This window comes from Tenrec ecaudatus, chromosome 8, assembly GCF_050624435.1.
Source record: "Tenrec ecaudatus isolate mTenEca1 chromosome 8, mTenEca1.hap1, whole genome shotgun sequence".
Classification (NCBI taxonomy): domain Eukaryota; kingdom Metazoa; phylum Chordata; class Mammalia; order Afrosoricida; family Tenrecidae; genus Tenrec; species Tenrec ecaudatus.
In genome coordinates, this window is record NC_134537.1 from 61,949,842 (window position 1) to 61,964,137 (window position 14,296).

Consider the following 14,296-nt stretch of genomic DNA (forward strand, 5'->3'; position numbering starts at 1 on the left):
CTTTTCCATTCAACCTAACACTTCTGAATTCCCACAAACAAGGACTACATTAGGAGCATGCCTACTGAAAGGAAATCCAGAAAGAGTAGGGGAAGGATGTAGAAATTAAGAAATTAAGCAGACTCTCTTTCATTGTAGTAACTACATTTTATTATTTTCATAGGAATACAAAACACAGTCACTTGCAGAGCTGGTTCAGACCATTTAAATACCAGACACATGTTAGTCCTCTACATAAACCATTTGGAAGTTATATAGGTTCCTTTAGAAGGCTAAATCTCAAGTCTATCATAACTTAAATGCATGATTGGCTTGCAAACAATTTGTCCTGTCTCCAACCCTTCCGTCACTCCTTTCTAGCAACTCTTTTGGCCAGAAGATGTATAGTCTGGATGAGATATTGTTACAAAACCAAATCAATCTGGAGACAAAAGCAGAGTTTACAAATTCACTTTATATTTTCTCAGTTTCCACCTGCTCTCCCTACCATAATTTTATAAGTAAAGTTAGGAAGAAGCTTAAATTGCATTCATTTATGTTTCGTTATTAGAATAAACGCTCCCATAGATACACAAGTTAAGAACACTAGAACGATTTTGCAACCTGGGAGTGTTATACTAGGTTTCAGAGATTTACTTACGCAACTCTCAGTGTCTCAAGTCTCCAAAGGGAACGTGCATAAACAGATACAGCACCACCTTCATAATGAACATTTCTGTGAAACAAAAAAGGCCAATCTTTAGTTGAATTCTTTATTTTTCAAGATAATTACAAAAGAACATATGTGAATTTTATGGACAGACAGCTTAAGTCCTACTGAGAGGCAAGAGACAGACGATCTAACAATAAAAGGAACCCAATAACAGTAACAATGATCAACATGTTTGTCCTTAAGGGAACTTTTGATGTAAACATATTCCATTATTCTTATTCTCTCACCTATTCTAACTTCTTTCTCTCAAACTAGAATAGAATTTGACTCAACGCTATGACTTTAAGTGCATTTTAATATATTTTATGTCAATAAAATACATAAAAATATTTTCAGTTCTAACTTGTTTTAGAGATTTAAAACATTTTAAAGAAATGTGAGGATAATATTTTTTATTTTTAAATATAACGAGCTTCAAAATATTAAAATCAACTAAAAATTCATTGTCATCAACACAATCTGGTTTATAACAACCCTGTAGGACAGAATAGGGTTTCTGAGACTGTGACTCTTTAGGCGAGTAGAAAACCTCATCTTTCTCCCACTGACTCGTTGGTGGTCTCGATTGCTGATCTTGTTGCTAGTAATACAATGTGTACACCACGACAAGAAAAATATACATGTAAATTTTAAAATTACAAAACAATCTTTTCAGATACAGATCACACACAAACATGAAAACACACACAATATCCAAAAGTATCATAATGATAACTTGTCAATGTACCAGACATATGCTAAATCGTATACGTACATCATCCAAATTCATCTTTGTGCACTCAACCAAAACCCAACTCACCGCCATGGAGTTGATTCTAACCCTGTAGACAGGATAGAACTGCTCCTGTAAGTTTCCCAGACTAGAATTCTGTCTGGGAGTAGAAAGCCCTGTCTGTCTCTCAAGGAATAGCTGGTGGTTTCAAACTGCTGACTTGGTGGTGAGCAGCCCACCACACAAACACTATACCACCAGGGCATAGAGACTCCCTAAAAAAGCTGCTGAAAAAGAACTTCTACCCATTCAAGGGCTATGTTTTAGCTCATTCATCTTCCTCCTGTAACGTTCTTTTCAGAGAAGTTAGTATCTCCCTCTCCCGTGGGTCCTTCTCTTCATTTAAGTACATGCAGGTTAGCTTGTATCAAAAATGGCACATTTCCTCTCCTGCTGTATTCACTTTCCAGATTCTATTGAAGACCTTCCTGCGGGTTTTCAAACCAGTTCTCAATGGTGACTTTTAAATTGCCAAATCCAATTAATTTTTTAACCACCAAAGACATTATGGGAAATATTGCATTGTTTTTCTAAAACCATGAATCAGAACTGATTAGACAACAGCTAACAAGCTCTGATTTCAGACCTCCATGAGACAATTGAAAACACTTGAATAGTGATTAGATATTTGATAATATCAAATAATTAATTTTAAGTTTCTTAAACTCTTTCACATATGTCTTTTTTGGTTTCTTTCTCAAAACATGATCCCCAAAAGATTCATTTATTTCTTAGGTATCTTTTTTCACCTTCTTCTTATTTTGTTGGGGGAAAATACATCATTTGTCTTGTTGCACTATTTGCATTTTTAATTTTGTAATTGGTTACCCATGGTATATTTTAGCATGCACACTAACCTGGTAGTTGCTTAAAATCCAGTAGCATATTCCAGTTCATGTTTCATATTTTTGGCAGCAAATTTTAGAAATTCATTTTTATACTTTTAAATAATATACCACAATTGAACATCACTACTTTGGCCATTAAATTATAATGGTTGGATTAAGTTATTAGGAATTCATTGATGAATCTTAGTATCATAAAAATATACAAAAAGCTATTCTATGCCTCCTGATGGGATATAAAATCCACTGTCATACATGATCATTATGAGTCAGAATCTCTTCAACAGTATCAGGATGCACATAGGCAAGGATATTGACAAGGAACTATAAGAAATCCAACCTGGGTTCAGAAGAAGATATGGAATTTAATTTACATGTTAAAGAAAAAATCTGAAAAGATGGATTATTTGAAGAGATTCGGCACTGAGATTAAAGAAAGTTATTAAAAACCAATGATATACAAATGATAGCACATTGCTGGCTGAAAACGAAGATAATGCAATGAAGATATTAATATGATCTAAGTAGTGGATTATACTTCACCATAAAAAAATGAACAAAAACCTTTATAATTAAACCAATTCACATTGTGATAAATGGAGAAAATATCGAAATTGTCAAGGATTTCATTTTACCTGGATTCATAATCAATGCCCATGGAAGAAGTAGTCAAGTATTACACTGGACAAATCTGCTACAAAAGAGATTTTGAAGCATTAAAGCACACATTGGCACTTTGAAATTAAGGCACTTTATCCCAAAGTATAGTATTTTCAGTAATCTCCTTTGCATTGGAAAGCTGAACAATGAATAAAGAAAACTGGAGATGAATTGATGTACTGGAATTACGGTATTGGAAAAGAATATTGAATATAACATGCCTTCCAAAAGAATGGACAAATTTGTCTTGGAAGTACAGTTCTTCAACATGAGCGTGGTGGCTAGACCTTGCATTGTGAACACTTTGAACATGTATATTACCAGGAGGAACTAGCCTGATAACACTGTGCTGACCAAAGTAAAGGTTAAAAAAAGGAAAACCTTCAATGAGATGCACTGACTGGCTACAGCAATGGATTCACACAGCAATGATTGCAAGGATGGCACTGGACCAGGCCATATTTCATTCCGTTGTACATAGTTTAACTATAAGCAGAAATTGACATAACGAATCTTCATCAGAACTCAGCCAACCTCCGTTCCAGACTCTTGTAGAGCACAATGATGCCCTTAGGAAAAAGTAGGCTCTTATGAAGACTTCATTTTCAAGTATTATCTCCATTACCCCTTTTGTGCCCAATCATTTTAGGTATCAAATAAATGTATTTGCGGTCTCAAATTCACACACAGTTTTATTAAGGACTTTTAGGGGACATGCTCTCATATCCTCTGATAGTAAAATGACACTATAAAAATTTTGAGCTCTGCTCATGATGCATATGTTACAAAGATTAAAATATATGTCATTTCCTGAGTACTCTGTCCCTTTTGCAAAATTGGTTTCTGAAGTCTTTGACTCACAGCAAACAATCTGCCATATGTTCCAGCACTGTGGCTTACAGCCCATCTCAGGATTCACTGAAAGCATGAAAGGATGGTCTAAAACAGAGTGACAAATTTTTCTGTACAGAGTTTTGCTGTAAACAATTTGGACTTTGGGGGTAATAAAGTTATGAGTCATAACTGATCAAGTCTGTTGTTCTAATACAAAAGCACCAATAGACATGTAAACAGATGAGCATGGCTATGTTCCAATAAAATTGCATTTACAAAAGCATACTGAATTTGCGTCATGGGATGCAGTTTCCAGACCCTCGGGTTAGAAATTCATTCCCACAACAGTGGCAATTTTAATCTCAGAGAGAGCCAGGTGGATGAGAGTGAGAATCCATTCTCTTTCATAACTAATTGCGAGAAAAGATAACTTCCAAATATGGAACTAATTTATTGTAAATCACATTTCTATTGTTACTATTTCTGTTTTCTCATCAAGAGAAATACAGATAAAGCTACAGTACTTCAGATATTTTACTTCATCTCCTAAATATCGAGTTTGATAAATGAGCATTAAAAATAGGATTATTATAACTGAATTACAGAAAAGAACAAATGGGCGTATCCAATCTAACTTTGTTTCATCCTAATAAAGAAGCCCTACAGAAGTAGGTACTTGAAACTTCCAACTTACTATGCATGTGAGTTACAACAAACTTTGGTTAACAACCACCATGCGCGTCGAGATCATTGCAACGTCCTGGCAAGAAGTTATGAGAATATGTATGCAAGGTCAATGGGGGCAGATGGTCCAGTGAAGTTGAGTTATGTGAACACATACCAAGCATTTGATCAAGATAATATGATGAGAAAGATAGGTGGGAGAATCATTCATGTGGCAAGAGTGCTGGTTTAGAATTTGATATGTGGAACTGATTATATTCCAGAGAGAACTGATGGGTCAGATATCAACTTTCAAGAAAAAATAAATGCTAAAGAAGAGAGAGAGAGAGTACAGACAATAGGAAAGAGCAATGTTGTCAAAACTATATTCACGCAAACATATATAAAATTAATTAATTAATTACCTATATAAAGTGAAAAGATTAGCTGGGTTTCCGCCCTAAATGAAATCTAGGGCTTCAGTTGCTTGAAAACATGGACCCAAACACTGATAACTTTGTTGCAGTGGGCAGACAGATTTGAGAAGCAGTGAGATGTTACCACAAAATATTTGAAGGGAATAAAAAAAGGCACATATAGAACAGTTCCTAATTTTGTGACTGAAAACATCATCCTCATTCTCAGAAATAATCCAGAATAATCTAGAGCTTTCCACAATTGGGCTTAGTACCACTGTAACAAAATACCAATGTTGTCCAACTCATCTTTATCATTTGTGTAAATATTTATATTAAAATGTATCTGTGCATTTCCATGTAATGTCCTCAACCATAAAATACAAAGATGGAATTTATAAATATATTAATGAAAGCAAAAAATGGAACTAAAAATATGAGGTATTATACTTATGTGAAAATCAACTCACAATGGATTCATCAGAGCAGATCACCTTCCTGAGTTGGGAACTATTTGTACACTATTTACCGTAGCTGATTATTACTCAAGCACTTTTTATTTTTTCTGACCCTCCACTGGACATTCTTTCTTATTTACATTCACTTGGAGTGTTGACTTTTTATGACTGTTAAGCAGTGAAGCTCTAAGAACCAGCTAACAAATTTCCTGCTTTCTAAATGTACATATAATTTGATTTCATTTTTTCAAGAGAGAAGCTAGAGCATGGAACAAATTTATGTCAGAGAGAATAAAAATAAATGATAATTTAATCTGCACATCACATTTTGATGTTGAATTAATTATATAATTTATGAAGAGAAGATATTTTGTCAGCCTCTGAAGATCTTCTTCCTAATTATAGTACTTAATAACTGCTTATGTAGAATGCTATAGGAACAAAACATAATTTAAGAAAGAGACATAATGATGCACTTTGCTTATGTTAATAAAAGTTTGTAAAGGAATATAAGAAAATGCTCAGTGTTTTTACAAACTAATGTTAAATTAATGTATAATCCATCATAGTATTCAATTCTCTTTGAAAAATTGTAGTTATTGATTGATCTTAACAAAATAGTTTTAAAATCAACATAGGAATGCACAAGAATTATCAGCATTTATTGAAATGTACTGTTTAAACAAAAGTATGCTAACAAGAAGGATTCATGTCTTTTTGGTATAAATTACTATTGTGGGTCCCTGTTGACTAGAGTATGAATTATTGCAACCCTGTACATAGTATTATAGAAAAGACTGGTCAATGAAGTTTAGACTCACCATTGTTATTTTTAGATGCCATCAATTAGGTTCCATCAAGTAGCAATGCTAAGTATAACAAAATGAAACACCACTTAATCCTGTGCCAACTTCAGAACTGCTTATTGTTTGACAATCCCAGGTATTTCAATATTCTTCAAAAGCACTATAATTCAAACCAATCAATTCTCTTGTCTTCTTTATTCACTGTCCAACTTTCACATGCACACGAGATGACTGAAAGCATGTTGGCTTGGGTCAGCAGAGCCTTAGTTCTCAAAGTACCGTACTTGATTTCAACACTTTAAAGAGATCTTGTGAAGTAGAGCAGTACAATGCGCAGTTTGACATCAGCTATGCTATCACTTGATTTACCTCCTCTTCTATTTGGCCTGAATTTCTGGCAGCTTCTGTCAGTGTATGCCTGCAACCATTGTTGGATGATAATTAGAAAATGTATATTAAATTGATAAAGTATTTTAATTATATTATTACCTAATTTGAGAATTAATTAAATTATAAAGTGATATTAATTATATTGTTCTATAATTTGAGCATTCTGTTCGGTAACCTTTTTTTGGAATGGGTACAACTATGAGTCTCTTCCAGTTGATTGGCCAGGTAACTGTCTTCCAAATTTCTTGACATAGACAAGTGAATGCTTTCAGCGCTATATCAGCTTACTTAAGCATTTAAATTGTTATTCATTCAATTCCTGGATAGCTGGTTTGGGCCAAAGTTTTTAGTTCTGCTTGAACTCCTTCTTCAGTACCACTCCTTCTTAACCATGTGCCATCTATTAAAATAGATGGATTTTGACTAGTTATTTTTGGTACAGTGATTCTGTGTATTCTTTCCATCTTCTTTTGATGGTTCCCACATTGATCAATACTTTGGTCATCTTGTTATTTTGTTAAGAGCCACTGAGTGAGTTCTGATCCATGGTGAAACTCTGCACAGCAAAACTAAACACTGCCCAGTCCTGCATCATCCTCACAATTGTTCCCATGCAGCAGCCTACTGTCACAGCTACTGTGTCAATCCATCTTGTGAAGGCCTTCCTCTTTGTTGTGCCCCACTACTCAGGGGTTCAGTCAGTTCCAACTGGTTCAACAGAACCATCATCTAAGTTTTTGTTGAGTTTCTTAACCTGCTTATTAAAATGGCATCTGTGATCAAGGTTGTCTCTATGGTGGTCGGCTAGGCACCCAATCAATGGGCAAATCACAAATTTAGGTCCCTTACTCTTTTGAATGTTTCTCTGCACAACAGCATATTCTAAATACCTGTAGTAATGTCCATTCAAGTCACAGATGTATAAAAAATTAGAACAATGCTTATAATATTTATTCATTTCATAAAACATATTACACTTTTGATGGAATTCATTTTTATTCCCTCTCATTTCTTACATCAGTAAACAAACATAATGTGAAGAGGAAAAGTGCCAAGCAATTAGAGGGTGACATGCTGTCACTCATTTCAACTTTGTCATGCTCCAAATTCCCATGAGATACTGAATTTTTCAATTCTTGAAAATGTTTAATGAACTCAAGATATTGTCAGAACAATTGCTGTAAATTAAACAGAAGTGGAAGGGAATTTTTCAAAGATGAACATACTAGGTTCAAAGAAGAGAAATCATCTAAACTGTTTCTAATTTATCAAACACAACAAAAAGATGGTTAAAGATAAATCACACAGTTGATGATGCATAGATAAAAGAGAAGAACATTGCAAGTGTTGACATCAATCCAGAATTACTACGCAATGTAAATATATTTATCTATAATGATAGGGAAATAGATCGATGTACATATATTAATATGTTAAGTATTAAAGTAGTAGATGGACATTGGGCCTCTACTCAAATACTCCCGCAATGCAAGAACACTTTGTTCTAACAACCTGGCATTCCAGAATGCTCACCTTCCCAACATGATTGCAGAAGACAAACTGGGTGCATAAGCAAATGTGGCGAAGATAGCTGATGGTGCCAGGCTATGAAAAGATATAGCGTCTGGGGTCTTAAAGGCTTGAAAATAAACAAGCAGCCATCTAGTTGAGAAGGAGCAAAGTCTACATGGAAGAAGCACACCGGCCAATGTGATCATGAGGTGTTAATGGCATCAGGTATCAGGCATCAAGACCCATCAAAGACATATCAATGTGAATGAGGGGGAAAGGCAGAGTGGAGACCCAAAGCCCATCTGTAGACAATTGGTTATCCCCATCCAGAAGGGTCACAAGGAAGAGACAAGCCAGTCAGGGTGCAGTATTGCACCAATAAAACACAACTTTCCTCTGTCATGCTTCCTCCCCCTTACTCTCATGACCCCAATTTTACCTTACAAATCGAGCTAGAGCAGAGCATGTACCCGAGTACAGATAAGAGCTGAAAATACAGGAATCCAGGACAGAGAAGCCCCTCAGGACCAATAATGAGAGTACTCATACTGGGAGGGGAAAGGGAAGTTGTGGGGAGAAGGGGAGGACCAATCACAATGATCTACATATAAGTCCCTCCAAGGGGGATGGACAACAGAAAAGTGGGTGAAGGGAAACATCAGACAGGGTAAGACATGAAAAAATAACAATCTATAAATTATGAGGGGTTCATGAGTTAGGGTCATGAGGAGCTGATATCAAGGGCTCAAGTAGAAAGAAAATGTTATGAAAATGATGATAGCAACATATGTACAAATGTGCTTGATACATGAATGGATGAGTAGATTTTTGATAAGAGCTGTAGAAGTCCACAACAAAATGATTTTTAAAAAGTAATATGTAAATATTTTAAATAACAGATTTATTGTTTTTGTTAAGTACGATTTCATATTTGTCCATTACCATTTTTAATTAAAAGATCATTTTATAAGGGGCCCTTACAGCTCTTATAACAATTCATACATAAATTGTATCAGGCATATTTGTACATATGTTGCCATCATTATTTTCTAAACATTTACTTTCTTTATTTTAAATGATTTTATTGGGTGCTCGTACAACTCTTATCACAATCCATACATACGTCCATTGTGTGTCAAGCACATTTGTACATTTGTTACCCTCATCATTCTCAAAACATTTGCTTTAAAACTCTTGTAATCTAGTTTTGTGTCTCTCTTTTATTATTCTTTCTTAAGTATCAATGGTATGAAATAATGAACTATCACTTTATGTATGAAAATTTAATACTTAAAACATCATTATATCAGTGTAACAGTTGTTAAATTATGAAGCTCATCATTATCTCTACTATATCAAGTATCATGTCCTCCTTCAAGGACTGATCTCTCCTGACAACATATCCAAAGTACGTAAATGAAGTCTTGTCATCTTTGCCTCTAAGGAGCACTCTGGCTGTACTTCTTCCAAGATGTGTGTGTTTGTCCATTTGGCAGTCCATGGTATTTTCAATATTCTTAATCAGCACCACAATCCCAATTCATCAATTGTTCTTCAGTCTTCCTTATTTAATGCCAAAGGTTTACATGCATATGAAGCAATTGAAAATACGATCATTTGGATTAGGCTCACTATTGTCCTCAAAGTAATGTACTTGTTTTTAAACACTTTAAAGAGGTATTGTGAAGCAGATTTACCCAAATGCAATGTATAGTTTGAGTTCTTGTCTGCTGCTTCCATGAACATTGATTGTAAATCCAAGCCAAGACAAAATCCTTGACAACTGATGTTAGCTCTTAGTCCAGTTGTGAGGCTTTGGGTCTATTTACATGAAGTTGTAATCACACTGAAGGCTGCATTCCCCTGTCTTTATCAGCAAGTGCTGCAAGTCTTCTCAACTTCAGCAAGAAAGCTTGTGTCATCTACATATCTAAGGTTATTAATTCGTCATCCCCTAATCATGATGCTACATTCTTCATCATATAATAGTTTCTTTGTCTTTCTCAGTATGCTATTTGCTCAGGATACAGATTGAATAAGTATTTTGAGAGGATACCACCCTGTTTCATACCTTTCCTGATTTTAAACCATGCAGTATTCCCTGCCCTGTTCACACAGATGTCTCCTGATCCATGTACAAGTTCTGTTCTGGAGTTCCCATTACTCTCTAGGCCAACCATAGTTTGTTATGAACTACACCGTCAAATGCCTGGGCATAAATAGCTCACTGATATTCTGTGCTTTCAGTCAAGATCCATCTACCATCAGCAATAATAGCCCTCAAATCACATTTTCCTCTTCTTAATCCTGCCTTAACAGGCAGCCGACCTGTCAATGTGCTGCTGCAACCATAGTAGGATCATCTTCAGCAAAAATTTACTTGCATGTGATATTAATGATATTGGTCTATCATTCTATTGGATCAACTTTTTTTTGAAATGGGTACAAATATAGACCTCTTCCAGTCAAATTGCCAAATACCCATCTTTCAAGTTTCCTAGCATGGATGATTAAGTGCTTTCAGGGATTCATCGGCTTGTTTAAATATTTCAACCGGTACTCCATCAATTCCTGGAACCTTATTTTTGTTGAATACTTGAACTTTTTCCTTGAGCATCATTGGTTTTGTACTTATGGTACCTCTTGAAATGGTAGAATGTTGACTAATTCTTTTTGGTACAATGAAATTGTATTCCTTCCATCTTCTTTGGAGGCTTCCTGCTTCATTTAATATTTTTCCCACAGAATATTTCAATATTATTACTTGAAGCTTAAAGTTTTTTATTTAGTTCCTTCCATTTAAAATATGCTGAGCATATCTTCCTTTATCATTTTAGTCTAGATCTTTTTACATTTTATGATAGTATTTTACTTTGTCTTCTTTGGGGTGCTATTTGAAATTTTGTTCCATTATTTTACTTCATCAGGTCTTCCTTTTGCCTTAGGTATCAAGAACAATGTTCAAAATGTCTTCTGACATCCACTTTTTTCTTTTCTTGCTATCCTGCCTTTTAAATAAGCTTTGCTTTCTTCGTGCATGTTGTTGATATCATCCTACAGATAATTCAGTCAACTCTATTCTTGAGATGCTCTCAAAATTCAGGTAGGATATACTCAAGGTTGTATTTGACTTTAGTGGGCTTACTTTAAATTTAGTTAACTTTAACCTAACTCGCACACGAGCAATCAAGGGCTTGTTCCAGTCAGGTCCTTCCCTCCTTTTGACTGGTGATAATAAAATTCCCCATCGTTTTTTCCCACAGATGAATTTATTTGACTTCTATATATTCTATGTGGAGAACATGAAGTGTATATTTATGTTGTTGAAAAAAGTTATTTGCAATGAAGAAGTTGTTGGTCTGTCAAAATTCTATTTTTTATCTCCAGCTTCATTTCTAATATCAAGGTCAGATTTTCCAATTATTGTTTCTTCTGTTTTGTGTCCAACCATTGCATTCTGGTCCCCAATAATTATCAATGCATATGGATTGCATGTTTGATCAATTTAAGATTATAGACATTTATAAAATCCTTCCATTTTTTTCATTACTAGCTTTAGAGATTGTTGCATAAATTTGAATAATATTTGTATTGAAGGAACATCTTTGTATGACAATAGATACTATCTTATCACAGGCAGCATTGTACTTCAAGATTGATTTTGAAATGTCATTTTTGACAATGAATGCATGCCTTTCCTCTTGAATGTTATTCCCAGCACAGTAGACCATAAGATTGTCTGATTCAAAATGGCCCGTGCCAGTTCATTCTGCTCACTAATGCTGTTGTTAATCGATAACGAATTATCATTGTTGTTGTTAATTGCCATAAATTTGATTCAAATTCTGGTGACTTCGTATGTGCGCCAAAGAGTTTAAAAATGAGTTATTGATTATTCCACAATAGGTCATAAGCCTGGGAAGACACATAGCTGGGTTGTCTTTCAGATCTCAGAGGCTGAAATCAAGGTGTTGGATGGACCTGAATCCTTACCTGGAGCTAGATATCCTCTTCCAAGCTCCCAGTTGGCAGAATTCAAACCCTTGCAGATGTGTGATGGAGGCCTTCATTTTCTTCCCAACAGGTGGGGACTATTCTTAGCCCTTGACACATGGCTCCATCCTATGTACTTTCACAACACAGCAGTTTACTTCCTGAAAGCCATAATGAGATTCTCTGGCTTTGAGACAGACCCTATCCTTCTTAAGGCTTTCTCACAGAAATCTTGGTTTTTATTAACTCAAAGTCAATTGATTGGCTTCAAATATTTTGACTTCCTTGTTTGCTGTCTATTATCATCAAACAACTTTGTTTTAGTAATATTTTTTATCTATCTTAAGAAATACTTTTTATCTTTCCTCAGGGTTATTTTCATTTAACCTCATCTACCATAATTTTGTACAGCATATTACTTTTGTTGTTGTTGTTAGGTGCCATTGAGTCCATTCTGACCCACAGCTATCTTATGTACAATTGAACAAAACAATGACTGTTCCAGGGCCATCCTCACAATTTTCCCTACGTTGAGCCCATTATTGCAGTGTTAACTCATCTCCTGGGGTGCCTTCCTCCTTTTGACCACTCCTGTACTTTACCAAACATGCTGTCCTTTTGTAGGGACTGGCCTCTCCTGCAAACACGTCCAACCTGTCCAAAGTATGTAAGATGAAGCCTTGCCTCTAAGAAGCACTCTGGTTGTACATAATCTAGATAAATTGGTTATAAGAAATAACACAGATATATCCTTTATCCTCTATAAGTTTCCCTTAATACTAATATTATACCAAACTATAGTAGTTTTGTAACCAACATACACATATTTATATAATATACCAGCAGTCTTATTAGATCTATCAACTTAGACTCTTCTCATTTTTATGTGCATATATCCTTATTTATTATTTGTAAAGGTTCATGTATCTATCATCATAGTGGAAATACTAAACAATCTCTACACAAGCATTCATTGTACTACCTTTTATAACTATACGATTTACTTGCCTATCTTCCCTGACAATTTTCCGAACCTCTGGCAGCCATAATTCATCATCTATTTATAAAACTGTATCATTTCAAAAATGTTATATAACTGCAATTATAACAGAATATAACATTTAAAAATTTACATCATTCACTTAGCATAATGGACCTGCAGTTTTGTTTAATGTTGCGTGTATCCATATTTCATTCCTTTTAGTTCTGAGTAATATTCCATGCAGTGGTCCTACCATAGTTTCCTGACAAACCAGTTGTTGAATGGCATCTGGACAGATTCCTGTTACTGCCATTACAAACAGAGCAGTTTTCCAGGAAATATCAATATTCAGGTCTTTGTGTGAACATGTTTCATTTCTCTGGAATAAATGTTCAGGAGTGTAATTATTGGACCATAGGGACTTGCATGTTTAATTGTGTTTTTTCTTTTCTTTTTTCCCAGCAAACTATTTTTCAGAGTGTCTGTAGCATTTTACATTACCACAACCTGCAAGCATGATATCCTTTTTCTGCATCATCACGAATATTTGCTGTTGTCACTCTGAATTTTATCTATTCTTAATTTGTATTTCTGTAATAACTAACAATGATGAGCATCTTTCACTGTGCTATTTACTCTTCCTATGTCCTCTTCAGTGAAATGTTTCTGTGTGTCTTTTGCCAAAAGTGCTTTGGTAAAGGAACCAAAAGTTTCTGTAACAATCTCATCACATCAAATTGGAAGATTTTTGAAAATGAGAGATTTGATAGGCCACATTCTGTCAAGACTCATAACCCTGTCCTAGTGCATATTCATTACTTGATGTAAAACCTGTTGATTATTCAAAATTCACTCAATTTTACTTCCATTGTACATGCATAAACCTGGAAACCTCTTTTTTTTCCAAGAGCTTTCCTTAGAATCTCTAGCCCAAGGATGTTCCTTGTCTGAACAACCAAAGTAAAGTTCTCCCTGTTCATTTTTATTTTTTGGTCTTTCAACTGCTGCTTTGAAAGGGACCGAGGTTGTCAACACTGTCTATTATTGTCCATGGTCTACATCTACATGTCTTTTTAATTTTTTACTGTACATTTTCTAATTGTGGAACTGCATGTTTGTTTCAAGTTTACAAAGTAACTCAGGCTCTCATTTAACTATTTAAGCAGAGGGTCCCCCCAAAAGATGAAGACCCTCATTAAGTTGGGTTGAAATAGTGGCTGTCATAATGGGCTCCCACATAGCAGTTATGAGGA

General features: G+C 34.9%; 1 protein-coding gene across 1 annotated transcript in view; it reads right to left on the bottom strand.

The window, feature by feature from the left end:
* RYR2 (ryanodine receptor 2) overlaps nucleotides 1-14,296 on the bottom strand; it is an 819,632-nt gene that overhangs the window by 470,050 nt on the left and 335,286 nt on the right. The window contains exon 11 of the mRNA XM_075556394.1: nucleotides 641-715. Coding sequence (XP_075412509.1) covers nucleotides 641-715 — 75 coding nt within the window. The remainder of the gene's footprint in view (nucleotides 1-640; nucleotides 716-14,296) is intronic.